The sequence below is a fragment of the Neopelma chrysocephalum genome, unplaced genomic scaffold (assembly GCF_003984885.1).
Source record: "Neopelma chrysocephalum unplaced genomic scaffold, ASM398488v2 Primary Assembly neopelma1_100, whole genome shotgun sequence".
Lineage (NCBI taxonomy): Eukaryota > Metazoa > Chordata > Aves > Passeriformes > Pipridae > Neopelma > Neopelma chrysocephalum.
In genome coordinates this window covers 3,621,278-3,636,268 of record NW_020897763.1, presented here as the reverse complement: position 1 = coordinate 3,636,268, position 14,991 = coordinate 3,621,278, and the positions used below count along the sequence as shown (strand labels likewise).

Genomic DNA, 14,991 nt, shown 5'->3' with positions numbered 1-14,991 from the left:
CCCTTTGTCCGCGGTTGGGCGCCATTTTGCGCGGCGGGCGAGTGTGGGCGCTGATTGGGCTTCGGGGCCGCGCGGCGGAGCCAATCAGCGCGGGCGCGCGGAGCGGAGCGCGGCACGGTGAGCGCGCGCCGGGACGGGCGGGGCGGGGGAGCGGGCACGGGCACGGGCACGGGCACGGGGCCCGCCGGGACGGGGCTCCCGGGACGGGGCCCGGAGCGGCAGGTGAGCGGGGCCGGCACCGCACCCGCCTGTTCCGGGACTGGCGGCGAACCGCGGCCCGGCTGTTCCGGCGCCGGGCAGGGCAGTCGGTGGCTCGTCCTCCCCCGGCGGGGCCCGGAGCCCGCAGCGCCCCGCCCTCCTCGGGGCCTCCCCGGCGGCAGATGGGCCCGGGCCGTCCCCCCCCCCCCCCCGCCCCGCCCCCCCCCCCCCCCCGCGGTTCGCGGCTGCGGTCGGTGCCGCCGGAGGTGTCCGGTCACGGGCGCTCCGGGAGCGGACCCGGCCCCTCGGGCAGCGGGGGGTGAACCTGCCCGGCCCTCCCGCAGAGCCCCGGGCCGGCGGTTCCCGCAGCCCAACGACCCCCCTCGGTCCCTGCCGGGCTCAGAGCCAGCCCGGGCCCCGCCGCTGTGCCGGTGTGTCCTGCCGGGCAGCGCGGACAGAGCCGCGGGGGTGAAACCCCGAGCGCCCTTCGCCGCTGCCCTTGGAGGGATCGCGGCTCTGCCCTGGAAACTCCCGCCCGCTGATGGGACACGTTCGAACGCGTCCCAGGGCTGCGCATCGCACGGGTTTGCCTTTAGAGTGGGATGTCTGCTCAGGAGACTGATGCAGCTTCTATGCCCTCGTATATATGTGTGTGTATATATATGTAAATAAATACATATTCTTGGTGTGCAGGGCCAGGAGTTGGACTTCGATGATCCCATCCGGTCCCTTCCAACTTAAGATATTCTGTGAGATATATGTATATATATATATTTATAGTGCTGGGACTGGAACCCTCAGTCATTCCCAGTGAGGAGGAGCTGCCTGTGAGCTCACTGGGGGAGGAGCTCCATCCTGCCCTCGATGGATCTCTGATCTTTAAAATTTAACTTGGCTGCTCTGTGTTAATGAAGGGAATGAGATAATCCCTTGGAGGATGAGGAGCCAGCACGTGGAGAATCTGGTCTGTAGCTTTGGCCATGGCTGGTGCAGAGCTTACAGGATTACAGTGCTGCTGCTGATATTGTAATTAAACAAGACAGGCTTGATCCAGGGGGCTGGGATGAAGCATTCCCAAGTAGAGGTTTGCCTGTGCTTGGTTATTGGTTGTATCATTAAGGAAAACAGAGAACTCCTGGCAAATACAGTGTCCTGGCATCCTGTGCTGGGTATTGAAACGTTTCCCTGGAGAAGGAAATGTGGGAGCCGCTCTCTGACAGCCCCCCAGGCATTTGGGGCAGAAATGAAGTATCCAGAGCAGAACTGAAATGAGACACGTGACAGACACCAGCATGTTCAGGAGGAATATTTACCTTCTTTTATTCTGGCAGGCTGGGAGAAACTGTTAGTAAATGGGGAAAGGATGGAGCTGAAACGGCAGCAGTAACCACAGCAACTGTTCCAGGGAGTCTGGGACTAAATTCTGTCAGCATTCCTTGGAAAACTGAGAGAGCCTGAGGGGGTTTGTTGCTTTAGGCTTTGAAAATTAAAGTTCCAGACTGTGTTTTCTTTCCCTAATGTAGCAGGTGCTTGTTCAGTCATGACATGAATCAAAGACCTTGTTACAGTAACAGTAAGAATTCTTCCCAGGGTGAGGGAGAAGGAGGTGCTGGAGCTGATGTTTTATTTCAGCACCGTGTTCATATGTGCAGGGAAAGGGCCAAGGAATAAGCAGCAGCAGGAGGGTGGAGGCGCTGGGAAATCTGCTGGTGGTTCCCAAAATATATGAGGAATATCTTTGAATATATAAGTTCTTTATGGAAGAAATTAACCCCTGTGAGGGTTGTGAGGCTGCCCCACCCCTGGAAGTGTTCAAGGCCAGGTTGGATGGGGCTGGGAGGGGATGGAACTGGGTGGGCTTTAAGGTCCCTCCCGACCCAAACCATTCCATGATTCTTTGGAAATAGGAGGAGAGGGAAGAGATACAAGCAAAGGTGTGTAGTGGGGGAAGGAGAGAGCTTCACTTAGCTCTGCTGAATTCTTGAAATGTAGTTTGGTTTTACACCCAAACGCTGTATTTTGGGAGGTTCTTTAGCAGTGACACTCCCCCCATGGGTGGGTGTCTGTAGCCCAGGACATGCAGACTCCAAGAGGAGGAGGAACAGGTTCAGAGCTCCTGTTGGAGCCACTGAAGATCAGGACAGACCTGAGATACTCTCTGCCCCTCAGTCAGGGCAGATGTGCTTGAATTGACCCCTCTGGTTTGTTCCTGCCCCTCAGGAAGCAGCAGGTACCCTGGGGGCAGCAGATGCTTTGCTTTGTAAGAGAACACGGATGTGCCACCTCGGGACAATAATGAGCTGCTCTGTCCCCCTTGCAGGAGCCAGCCCAGGGTCCCGTGGCCATGGAGCAGTACACGGCCAACAGCAACAGCTCCACGGAGCAGATCGTGGTGCAGGCTGGGCAGATCCAGCAGCAGGTATGGAAGGTGGGGAGGGGGGGCTGGGGGGTCACTGACACCCCCTTTGTGTCCCCAGAGGGTCACAGGAGCACTGAGGGGCTTCATGATCCTGCCTGGACACGTGTTCACCTGACTCCTGGCACCTGCTCAGGGATCTGGCTTGGCTGAAGGTCAGAGGGAATGTGGTTTTTATAATACAGGAATTATCACGTTGAATTGCAGGTGTAGAAAGTCACCAGATTTCAGTGTAGCAGGGAGTTGGCAGAGTTTGAGGTGTGAGGAGAGGAACAAATCTCTGCAAATGGAGGAGACAGACTATGAACAGAAACAGGCAGTCGTCCACAGGAACAGTGCAGGGTCCCCTCCAAATTGAAACAGGTTTTGTTCAAGCTCACAGAGGCTCCCTTCAGGCTTCCTCAAAAGAAATATTTATTGAGATTCTTCATTTTACAACTACAGGTGGATCAAAAGGAACATACAGTACAGAAATTAAACAAACCATGTAGCTTGGGATGAACTGATCCCTTGCAGAAGGAAGTTCCTCGTTCATGTTACAGTGTGCAGATGAGCAGGGCTGGGTTTTTAAGGTCTTATTGATTTTTACTGTTAAACTTCCCCCATTCAGATTTTGTGATATATTTTCAGATAAGTTGTGCTGTTCCTGAATTTTTGTTGCATCTTCTGTTTGTTCTAGTTCAAGGCAAGAGGAGTTTGGTAGTTTGTCATGCAAAGGGATGAACCACTGGATCATGTTCTCACCGAGATCTGCTTTGCTTTGGCTTCAGCAAGGACCACCTTCTTCTGTTGAATTTAATTAACTTTTTTAGGCAGAACAAGATTGCACTTGAGGTTAAAAAATTTTACATTAGGGTTTATCAAAAATACCTGCTTCCAGCAGACAACCAAAGATCTGTGTAGTTTTATTGACACTGTCACTGTCAGTCCATGCTCTTAAAGCCTGTGTTTGACACGAGATGTTCTTCTAAAATGAGTTGTTTAACAGGCTGTTGCAGTACAGCCCTTAGGAGAGAGCTGTCCTTCCTCTCCCCAGCACTAACACAGTTACAGAGATTATTTTGGGACTCTTACCAAGGAGGCTAAAGATAGAGAAGGCTTTTAGCTCTAACTGCTCTTGCAGCCTCTCCAGATTGTCCTTCAAGGTCAGTGGTGGGCAGAGATTGACACAGAGAGGGCAGAGATGAAGCTCCCACTGTGCTGCAGGAAGGGGTTTGTGGCCTTTGTTGTGACAAACCAGCGTGACCAAACCCTGCAGCCCTGCGCAGTGAGAAACCTGGGCAGTGAAGGGAGCACTGAGCGGGATAAAACCCTGAAACTGAGGTTTCACATTCTGCCAAACAATCCCTGCTGTCCTGTGTGGGTGAACTCAGTTGGGGTGTTGCAGCCTGTCAGTGTCACGGGCGGTTCTGTGGGAATTCCAGCCGTAGATTTGCTGAACCTTCCCACTCCTCGTGTTCCCAGAGCAGTTGTGTCTGAATTTTACACTCACCCTCGTCGTTGTCTCGTGCCAGAGCTGTGCCTTCCCCTGTTTCAAGCTCTCCCTGTTCCTGTTCCCAGCAGCAGGGAGGTGTCACTGCTGTCCAGCTGCAGACTGAGGCCCAGGTGGCATCGGCCTCAGGCCAGCAAGTCCAGACCCTGCAGGTAGTGGTGATCTCTCTGATTGTGTTTCTGAGCACTGCATGACCCTCCCCACGCCACATATCTAATGCTGTGTTTGTCCAGGGCTGCAGGAGGGACAGGAGCATTTGGCAGCAGCAGCAGCACCTGTGCTGGATGCTGTGGGGCTCTGGGGTTTCCCGTGGCCTTGGAGCTTGGCTGGGCTCTCCCAGAACCCCTCCTGCATTCAGGAGTTCCTGCTGCTGTGGTTCTGAAAGGGAATAGTCGTTAAATGGGGCTTCAAAGGAAAAAACATCCAGGTGAGGAAGTGACAGTGGAGATAAACCCCAGAGATTTCCTGTAGTTCCAAGGAGATGAGTTTTCTGATCTCCCCCGTGGGGAGTTCTGTAGTTCTTCACTCCATGACAGGCAGAGGTGGTGGGTGAGCCCTGAGCTTGAAGAGTGAAACCTTTTCCTGTGATAGAAAGGGCACCTGGGGACAATATTGGCCTCTCTGGGATGGAGTGATCCAATTTCTTATTTACAAATGAATAACACAGGGCAGCCCAGGAGCAGTGGGAATCCGAGCAGTAAATACATCACAGATGGCAAGAAATGATTTGTTTCAGTGTGAAGTATTTTCTGTCTGCAGACCCCATTTCCTTACCTCACACAGGCTTTACAGGGGCTCACAAACCCTCTTTAAAGCAGCTGACAGACCCTGGGCAGCCCTAGCATTTAGCACTGCACTTTGCTCTCAGTTTTTTGGTTTTGAATTCTTCAGAGCAGGAGAGTTCCAGGGGGCTGGAATGGTCTTGCCAGGTGGGAAGTGAACACAGCATTTTTTATGTTCAGAGTTAAAATCTGAATTGCTGGCTGACTTGGATTGCTTGGGTCACTGTGGCCTCTGGTTGTTGCTATGTTCCCCACCCTCTCTTCATTTTGTCTTGCTCTAATTCATTAACAAAAGTCCTGGAATGTGTCGTTTTCCTTTCTGCTTATTGGATATTGTGCTGCTGCCTGTGCTTCTCTGTGGCTGACATGAGCATGCTCCTCCCTGTAACCCAGACCAAGTCCTGCTGATGTGTGGAGGGCTGTGGATGTGCCTGTCCAGGCTGAGGGACAGCAGTGTCACAGCTGGGAGGTGACCTGTGCAGTCACCAGATCAGAGAGGAGGGGTAGGACTCCTCTCTGAGGTACAGCTGGTTGTCCCCTGCACTCCTGAGGTGTGTGAACCCTGCAAGGCTCCCTCTGTTCAGGGATCCCAGAGTGTCCTGACTGTCCCAGGGATTCACAAGGAGAAACATGGGAACCCAGTGACTCTTTACCAGGTTGTGTTGCTCTTGTTCCCAAACAGCTCAGCTTGTGAGTGATTTCCTATTTCATAACTCATTTCACATTTAAGCTGTGGAGGAGAGCATTTTCCAAGATATATTTGGGGAAATGGGGGATTTGGCAGGTGAGGGTGTTTAAACAGAGAGGTTTTCCCTTTCTTTTTCTTTTCATGGACCTTTCTCCCAGTGACCAGAGACTTTCATGCCAGACTTACCATAGAATCCCAGACTGGTTTGTGTTGGAAGGGACTTAAAGCCCATCCAGTGCCACCCCTTTCCATGGGCAGGGACACCTTCCACTATCCCAGGCCTTGGACATTCCCAGGGACGGGGCTCCACAGCTTCTCTGGGTGACCTGTGCCAGGGCCTCCCCACGCTCAGATGTATATTTGTGTTTATAAATCCACTCTAAGCCTTGCTGGGCTCAGAAGTGGCTGCTGCTCGTCTGCTTTCACTTTCCCTCACTGAACTACATTTTGTGTTGCTCCAGTTACAATTTCACTTAATAACCATGAAGAGTTTCTCTAAGCACATCACATGCTCCGTGTCAGTCAGGAAATGGAAATGTTGTAGGCATGAAATTGAAGAGAGCTGAAGCCACCCCAGAATCTCCCTGTAAGAGCAGCTTATCCAGAGCTCTCTCAATAGGAACCCCCATTAGAGATCAGTAATTGTGATGTGGAGAATGGAGTTTCTTTTATTCCCCGTTGCTCTTGGGCTGTGCATGAAGGTAGTTACCGTGGCTCGAAAACCTAGTGATGCTTTTCATGCTTTGTAGCAATTAGACTGCAAGAGAAACAGATCATTTACTAAACCCTGCAGCACATCCCAGGGGAAGCTTTGGAAAGCCAGGCTGTTCTGACCCGGGGTTAGTGCCTGTTGCTGGGTTTCTGTGCCCACTGTGGGTGAGCCCTGGAGCTGTGGGTGGCAGTGCCAGGGGGTTTCATCGTGGCTCTCTCTCTGTTGCAGGTGCAGGGGCAGCCGCTGATGGTGCAGGTGAGCGGTGGGCAGCTCATCACCTCCACCGGGCAGCCCATCATGGTGCAGGCTGTGCCCGGCGGGCAGGGCCAGACCATCATGCAGGTCCCGGTGTCCGGCACGCAGGGGCTGCAGCAGGTGAGACAAACACAGCCAGGGGTGGTTCCAGCTCACCAGGGACATGGTGGGTGTTCCCACAGCCACGGGGCTGTGCCAGGAATGCTCCGGGCACGGGCAGTTGTGCCGCGGGTCTGGAGTGCCCTGAAGGGCTGTTGGGAACTCAGCTCTTGTGCTTTATGGCTTGGTGCAAACCTTTTGGGTGGAGGTGCAAACCTTTTGGGTGAAGTCCACTAAAATACAGCTGGGTTGGGTTGGGTTTTTTTCGTACAGTCGTGGAATGGTTTGGGTTGGGAAGGACCTTAAAGCCCATCCCATTCCACCCCCTGCCAGGGGCAGGGGCACCTTCCACTAGTCCAGGTTTTTTGTTTGTTGGGATGGTTTTTTTCGTTTTACCTGGCCCTTGAAGTGTACTTGGGGATCTGGTGCCTGCTCAATTTATGGCTCAGAAAGAGGATTTTCTAAAAAAAAAAAAAAAAAAGTGTAGAAAGCCTCTGGAAAATCCCTCCTGTGCTTGAGCTCATCTAATTTGTGATGGCTGAAGGGGAATTTAAACGTCCCCGTTGCACAGAAGGCAATACTGTAGAAGGTACAGAAGGTGGATTTTTTTGGAAACAATTATCTGGAAATACTTGTAAATTTAAAGAGGTGGTTGAAGTGTGTTTGTTTGTGAAGCAAAGGGAAGAACTGTAACCATGACATAGTGGAAATGTCCTGGTGATTTAGAATGGGATTTAGGAATCCAGTTCAGCAGAGTCCAGGAAGGCAAATGATGTCTGAGTGTTTTGAGAGGTTAATTTAAAATTTCTTTTGTTGAAAACGATTATATTTTGTGTAAGGTTTTTTCCAGGCTGGTTGTTGGAGGAAAATCGATAACTGGGTTTTTAAGCACAAGTTTCAAACCATGTTCCAGTTCCCTTCTTTAATCTAAGAATGTTTCATGGCGGTGGAAAGACTTTGCAAAGCTGAGGACAACTTTATATATACCAGGAGTACTTCTGTATGCTGGATAATTAACACTCCACAGATGTCTTAAATCTTAGTCCTCTTCTTCTTTCACCTGACTATTATTATTACCAGTTTCATGTGAATAATTTATTTCTTCTGACTGATTTATTGTGTAAGCAGTGGAGAACTGCTGGAGCACAGTGACACAGCATGTTGGTCCCTCTGCTGTGGTGATGTGTCACAGGGAGGAATCCATTAAAACTCTTCATTTTAAAATGGAAAAAGAGAAGACTCGGTGCTTTCTTTTTCTGTGCAACAGTAAATCATCCTCTGAGATGACTTGGTCATGCTGAGGCCGAGGAGGGAGAAATCAGAGGCATAGTTAATGTTCCTTTCTGACTCTTTCTTCCACAGATTCAGTTGGTCCAGCCAGGTCAGATTCAGATTCAAGGTGGGCAGGCTGTGCAGGTACAGGGGCAGCAGGGCCAGACCCAGCAGATCATTATACAGCAGCCCCAGACTGCAGTTACTGCTGGCCAGACACAGGTAACTGCACCAGCATGAAAGGCTTTTCTGGAGAGGAACAGGAAGAGAAACTTGCCAAATGACTTAAGATGTGGTTAAGTAAAAAAGGGGAAAAAAAAAAAAGAAGGAATTATTAATATTGAGGAGAACTTGAGAATAAATGTCATGTTTTGTAGTGTTTTCATACGTAACTCTGGGGCAGAATAACTAGATTGCATGTTTTTATCCATTGTGTCGTTGTATTTTATTGGTTCGTGGTTGTTTTTGTCTATTTGTTGAATTTTGAAAACATGAAGCATTGCTAATTCCATACTTGGGCCATTTTGTGGAGTAGTCCAGTCACACCTGGGGTTTCTGCTGATGCTTTTGGTTAGGACCAAAATTAAATTTCAGAGCAGAATAGTTCTTCCTTTCACATGTTCATAGTGAGACAGGAAACCTAGAATTTGTTCTTTCCATATTGAACACTGCACTGTTAGAAAAAGTATCTCACATGTGCTTCAGGTGTTTTATCTCCAGTGATTTGGTCTGTGCTCCAGCCTGTTTCTTGATGCTGGTAATGAGGCAACAGTAACAGATGCCTGGAACACCTCAAGCACCATGTGTTGATTCAGGAATTGTAAAATGTGATAAAAATAAGCAATCTGTAAAGTTCCTGTGTCGTTTGTTTTGTTTAGACCCAGCAACAAATAGCAGTGCAAGGCCAGCAGGTCGCCCAGGCTGCTGAGGGTCAGACCATCGTGTACCAGCCCGTGAACGCCGACGGCACCATCCTGCAGCAAGGTAGAGGGGTGGGGAGAAGGGGCTCCTGGGTGGGGGTTAGTTAGTGCCCTGGGATTATTGTCAAAGAACACACCGAGCTGAGGGCTGGGATCACACTGTTGGTGTGTGGATGTGGGGGGAGATGCTCGTGTTCTGCAGGAATTCACTCCGAGGTTCTTTCCCCAGAACTGTAAAAAGTGAGTCTTGTCTTTGGCAAGGGCTGTTAGAACAGAAACCCTTAATTTTGCTGTTGCACCTCGAGAGTACACGTTCTGTTACATCCCCCAGGGGTTACTGTGCAGGTACAAATGCAAAACCCGGGAATTCTGGTGGAATTTAGTTCCTCACTTCCGTGCTTTCGTGAATCTCTGCATGTTATGGAAGGATGAATGAGTAAAACACAGAAGTGGGACTAATGGTGTTCCCTTCTTTTTGTGTGCGTGTTTTTGTTTCGTTTTTCTTTTTTTTTTTTTTTTTCTCTTTTGTGTTTTACTTCCTTAAAGTTACAGTCCCTGTTACAGGCATGATCACCATTCCAGCAGCCAGCCTGGCTGGAGCACAGATTGTCCAGACTGGAGCCAACACCAACACCACCAGCAGTGGCCAGGGGACAGTCACAGTGACACTGCCAGTGGCTGGAAACGTTGTCAATTCAGGGGGAATGGTCATGGTAGGTGTGAAACTTCCCACTGATGTCTTTAAGGGCTGAGGTTTAAGATGCCTGTGCACAGATCTGCCTGGATTTTCACAAGGGTGTGGAGTGATAGGGAGCAGTGACCTTAAAGCTTAAATAGTTCAAGTCAACCATTAATTTTCTCAAGGGTCCCTTAGGATTTGGTTCACAGAGGTTTTTCCTGCCAGCTCCTATTTCTTTTGTGGTGTGAGGCCCTTTACCTGGAATTTTGTTGGTCCCCACTAGATGTCAGCAGCTCTGCAATGTTTGCTTAGAAATGCCCTGAAATTACCATGTAATTCAAATAAGAGAGAACCCAAAAAAAGGGAAGACTTGGTATGTCCTGTTTAACTGTACAAGAAGCAGCAACATGGTCATGGAATTGTATAATTTATTGAAATTTTGCTTTTATCAGAAAAGAAAAAGCAAGCAGGAGTGATAAGTAATTGACTTGTTTAAATTTGTTCTGCAGTTTGAGAACAGCTTTGTTGCTGCTTTAAGCAGCTGCATTATCTGAGCAAAACCCAAACACTTTCCATTTTAATGGTTTGATTTTTTAAATTATTTTTAGTGTTCATTTTGTGTTTTGAGCTGCAAGTACTAAACCCACCTTCTCCATACAGATGGTGCCTGGAGCTGGGTCAGTGCCAGCCATCCAGAGAATCCCTTTGCCTGGGGCAGAGATGCTGGAGGAGGAGCCCCTCTATGTGAATGCCAAGCAGTACCACCGCATCCTGAAGAGGAGACAGGCACGGGCCAAGCTGGAAGCAGAGGGAAAAATTCCCAAGGAAAGAAGGGTGAGAATAAAACTCTGATCTAACACAGGGTTGCTCTGTGAGGAAGGCACAGAACCCCACCCAGGCTGGAAAATGAGGACTGGAGTCTTGGTGGTTTTTAATGTTGTTGTTGTTGTTGTTTGTAAGCTACATCAGAGCAAATTTTTTAAGTCCTTTGGGGACAGTTCTGCTTCCTTTGGGGTGTCTTTGGAGCTGTGTTACAAGTGGGTACTGACTGTACACACACTGTCTGTGGGCAGGGGGATGGATGGGGACGGGGCAGGCTTTTCCAGCAGTCAGGAATTCTCCCTAGGGAAGCACTGACCTGGAAATTGTGGCTGCTCTCTCATGTCCTGCTTCCCTTTGCTGCAGAAATACCTGCACGAGTCGCGGCACCGGCACGCCATGGCCAGGAAACGGGGAGAGGGGGGACGCTTCTTCTCCCCCAAGGAAAAGGACAGTCCTCACATGCAGGTCAGTGGGGTTTGCTCTGGCTGTTGGACAACTGCCCCTTTCAGTCCTTCACGTTGCTCTTTACAGGTGTTGTGCTGGTTGGTTTGGGTTTTTTGGAGGCTGCTGGCCATTGTCCCTCCCTGCCTTTGAATTCATGTTTCAGGCATTGGGAAAAAACCTCCTGTCTCGCTGCTTGTAGAGAGCAAGTGATGTTTGCCTTGAGAAATTTAATTACAGTAACATGGGTAGAAGTGTATTCCCTTTGTATTTCTTAGGGCAAACTCACACAAACGTTCTGTGTTTGTAAAACAGCCTTTCTGGTTGGGTACAAGCAGCGGGTCAATAGAGTGATGAATTAAAGGTAGAGACACCTTATCTTACATCTGATGGAAAATTAAAACGTGAATATCTGATTCTTAGCTGCACATTGATTTGCATAGGAAGTGCAAGGCAGGTTTCAAAGGAAGGGACACAATGGAGTAGGATTAGCAGGTTCTGTTGTTCATCAGTTCTTTGGAGCAATCCCGTGGCTTTAGAGAATGTTTCTTATTCTGAAGTAGAATCCTTCCCACATACCAGGCCAGTAATAGGTCTTCCTGATTACCAGGGATGGCACCTTCCTGGGAACTGTTAGGATTTTTATATCCCAGTCTCTTACACTGGCTTGTAAAACCCAGGAACATTAGGACACGTGTCAGTATGAAGGGAGGGGCAGCAGTGTCTGCTCCTGGTAGCTGTGTGTGCTTCTCCCTGCTTCATGGAAAAGTGTTGAAGTCCAACCCGGGATGTATTTTGTGTCTGCAGGATCCCACTCAGACCAACGAAGAAGCGATGACACAGATGATCAGAGTCTCCTAACCACTGCTTCCAGGAGAAAAACACCTGGATGGAATTCCCAGCCCTCCTGCCAGTCTGTCCTGCCTGTCCAGTGTGTCCAGCGAGTCCTTGAGTGGGACAATCACCGTGTCACAGCCTGTCCTTTTCTACAGAACAAGCACCACGTGTTCAGGGCGTGGTTGAGATTTTAACAAACAGAAACTTCCAGACTTCCTTGGTGCGCTCTCCTGATCCAGCAGAGGGAATTTGGAGTCTCCCTGGTCATCAGCTGCACCACAGGACTGTGTTTGCCCAGCAGAGACTTATTTCCATCCACTCCTGACACCTTTGGACTTCGTTTCCCTGAACTGGTCTGTGTTGTTGCACTTCTGGACCTGGCAGAAACTGAAGGGGATTCTTTTCAGTTCCACCTTGTAAATGTGTAAAACAACAAGCTCTTCTCGGGGAAAGGTTCAGCCATCCAGTCAATGATAGAAATACTCAAGATTACTGCAGGACTTGGTGTATTGTGTGTCTGTTCCAAGAACTAAGGTGGGAGAGGGTGATGTGGGGAGAAGGATTTCATTAGTAAAAGCAATCTCTGGGGGGTTTTTATATGTTTATTGCCAGTAGTTGTTGCTTTGGAAGAAAACTGGATGCGAGTATAAAAGTGATTTAAACTTTTAAGTGAGTCTCCTCCAAAGGGTTTTTTGTTTTAAATCTTCCCTCTAACCTGCCAGTCGAGTGCAGAGTTCCTCCAGAAGACATCAAACCCTCAGTCTCAGAGTGTTGGCACTTGATCAGCTTCACGATGGTATTTCTTGATGCCCAAATCCACTCTACAATTCTACAGAGTGAGGGATGTTCCATTACAGCAGCAGCTGGGGCAGCTCATCCCATCCTGAGGTACCTGAAGGACTGTTAACAAATGAAGGCAGACACTGAAGAACCTTTCAGGCTTTATTATAGGTTATTCTCTTTAAAACAAAAAAAGAAGTGGTACTTAATGAAAGAGGAGTACTTAGTTTTAAAAAAAGGGGCTTTTTCATGACCTACAGCTGGCTTTGGGCTGAGCAACTCCACAAACAGCTTTAGCTTTTATTCTGTATATTTTTATTCTATTTTATTCCAGATTCTCAGCCTGCTCCATTCTTTCTGCTTTGAAATTTGGTGATAGGAGCAGTAGCCAAAAGCAGTTAACAGGTGATCTCACATCATTCCATGCCTGTCCCCTCCCACCTTAATGAGTTTAAAGCTGCTCTGTGTATCAGGTGCCTGCTGGAGTCCCAGTTTTTGTGTTAAAACTGGATCACAGCGGTGAAACTTGGGATTGGGAATATTGCCAGGTGAATATGAACCTGGATGGGTGAAGCTGCAGAGTGAGGGGTTTTGGGGTTTTTGAGCAAAGGAGCCAAGGGTGGCTGAGGCTGGGTGAAGTACAGTGAACGTTGTTTTCAAGTGGAAAAGGAAGTAAATGCAGCTTGAAAAATAAACCCCACATTATTTCTTCCCCCTCCCCGCCCACGTTTTCCCAGTTACTGGAAGCTTATGATTAAAGACAAAGTGGAGGACAAATTAGCAAGTTGTGGATACAAAAGACAGAGCCTTGAAAATTCTATTGACTTTGTATAAAAGAAAAGTACTAAACCTAAGAATATGAGAAAGAAGTGAGGGAATGCAAGAGGAGGGAGCAGAAATGTGGAGAAATGCTGGATTCTGCATTGTCTGCACGCAGTCCTGGAGGAAGAGGATGCCTGTCCAGGGACTAGGGGTGATCCACCTGTGGAAGCAGGTGGCCCGTGCAGGAGGAAATGCAGGTGGGTTTTAATTGGGCAGCTGGATGTTCTAAAGGATTCCAGTTCATTTTTCTGAATTCTGAGCTCTGTGTCCGTGCCCTCCCCACGGTGTTGATGGCATCGTTGGGGCCTTGGGTGCTTCTGCCTTAAATTCTTGCCCAATTCCAGAGTGGTGCTGATCTTCCTCAGTTGGCACCTGAAACCCTCACGCAGCATTTCCTGGGAGCTCCCCCATTTCAGGAACATGCAGCTCCCTTAGGGAGTAGCGAATGCTTTAGTTGGGTTTGCAGCAGTATTGTAAATATTTTTTTAGAGCATCTGTACATTTTGTTGGTGGAATATTTTAGTGCTGGAATAAGAGCCTCTCCATGATGTTTCTGCTGTTTAGCTGATGGTTAATCTCTGTCTTGAAGGAGCCCCTCTGAGAGCTGGAAATTTGGGAAGCAAGGTTATTGCTCTGACATAGCTTTTATTTTGTTTTGGGTTTCTTTTAAGGAGTAATTACTTTTCTTAAAGAACTTGTAAGCTTTTTATAAACAGGTAGAACTTGTTTCCCAATAAGCCCTTCATATTTAGGTTCTCTGATCCATTGTTGTAGAATGTGTATGAAGACACGGATTTGTGTTATAGAAAGTCTTATTGTTGATACTTTTAAATAGTGATGTGACAGCCTGAGTGCTCCGGTCAGATTTTTGTTTGTTTTGGGTTACGTGTATCACTGCTGAAAGTCCTGTTGACTTGGTGAGACTGGAGTCACCAGTCAACACCACAGTACCAAAAATGTCTGCTTTCTTTTCCGGGGGAAATTCGTTAAATTGGAGACATCGTCCATTTCAAACCTGTCTAGTAATTAAATGAGAATTCTTTGTTTATTGGCTACACTTGAGCAGAAACTTCAGGAGAGAGTAAAAGGGTGAGGATAAAAGAGGCTTGGGGAGAACTGTGGTCAATTGACCCAGAGCACCGAAGCAGTGAACCCCTCAAAAACCAGATTTATATGAGTGTAAAGAGTGGGATTTGGAAAAAAATGGTTCTCAAGTGATGCTAGATGGGTTTAAGGCCCTGCATGTTAAAAAGAAGGGAAAAATAAACTTTTCTTTGTGAATGGACAGCGGAGGGTCTTGAGGTTGAAGTAATGTCAGGCAGAGTTTGTATATAGTTAAAAGTTTATAATTTTTTTTATATGATGCATTTTTTCAAGTGTATTTTGGTCTTTAATAGATGCAATTGTAAGTACTGTGTACACTCTCCAGCTAATAAAATTTATAAACCGGGAAGCTTTTTTCCCTGTATTTGGACGTTGTGAGTGACGTGGCAGCTGTGAGGGCAGGGGGTGGCTTTGGCCCCACTGTGGGGATGGCACAGCTATCTTGGCCTCTGTCTCTCCTCAGTCTGACCCCGCCATCTTGGCCTCTGTCTCCCCTCAGCCCCATCCCGCCATCTTGGCCTCTGTCTCTCCTCAGTCTGACCCTGCCATCTTGGCCTCTGTCTCTCTTCAGTCTGAACCTGCCATCTTGCTGTGCGTCTCCCCTCAGCCCCATCCCGCCATCTTGGTGTCCGTCTCCCCTCAGTCCGACCCCGCCATCTTGGTGTCCGTCTC

General features: G+C 48.6%; 1 protein-coding gene across 12 annotated transcripts; it reads left to right on the top strand.

Moving 5' to 3' along the window:
* Positions 1–6: 6 nt before the first annotated feature.
* NFYA (nuclear transcription factor Y subunit alpha) lies at positions 7–14,668 on the top strand. 12 transcript variants are annotated; one of them, XM_027695194.1, is made up of 10 exons: positions 7–117; positions 2,519–2,617; positions 4,178–4,258; positions 6,517–6,663; positions 8,005–8,136; positions 8,793–8,898; positions 9,381–9,547; positions 10,174–10,347; positions 10,699–10,800; positions 11,584–14,668. In XM_027695194.1, the coding sequence occupies exons 2-10, from the start codon at positions 2,543–2,545 to the stop codon at positions 11,635–11,637; spliced, it is 1,038 nt and encodes a 345-aa protein (XP_027550995.1). In that variant the 5' UTR covers positions 7–117; positions 2,519–2,542; the 3' UTR covers positions 11,638–14,668. The 12 variants fall into 12 exon arrangements, with proteins under 12 accessions (XP_027550995.1, XP_027550993.1, XP_027550994.1 ...); XM_027695192.1 differs by having other exon boundaries at positions 4,178–4,261; XM_027695193.1 differs by having other exon boundaries at positions 4,175–4,258.
* Positions 14,669–14,991: the final 323 nt, after the last annotated feature.

What these genes read in the sequence shown, in the direction of transcription:
- NFYA (XM_027695189.1), top strand. Translation starts at nt 2,543, where the DNA reads ATGGAGCAGTACACGGCCAACAGCAACAGCTCCACGGAGCAGATCGTG. An exon ending in GCACGCAGGGGCTGCAGCAG is followed by an intron (nt 6,664 to 8,004) that starts GTGAGACAAACA and finishes TTTCTTCCACAG; the next exon opens with ATTCAGTTGGTCCAGCCAGG. An exon ending in AGGACAGTCCTCACATGCAG is followed by an intron (nt 10,801 to 11,583) that starts GTCAGTGGGGTT and finishes TTGTGTCTGCAG; the next exon opens with GATCCCACTCAGACCAACGA.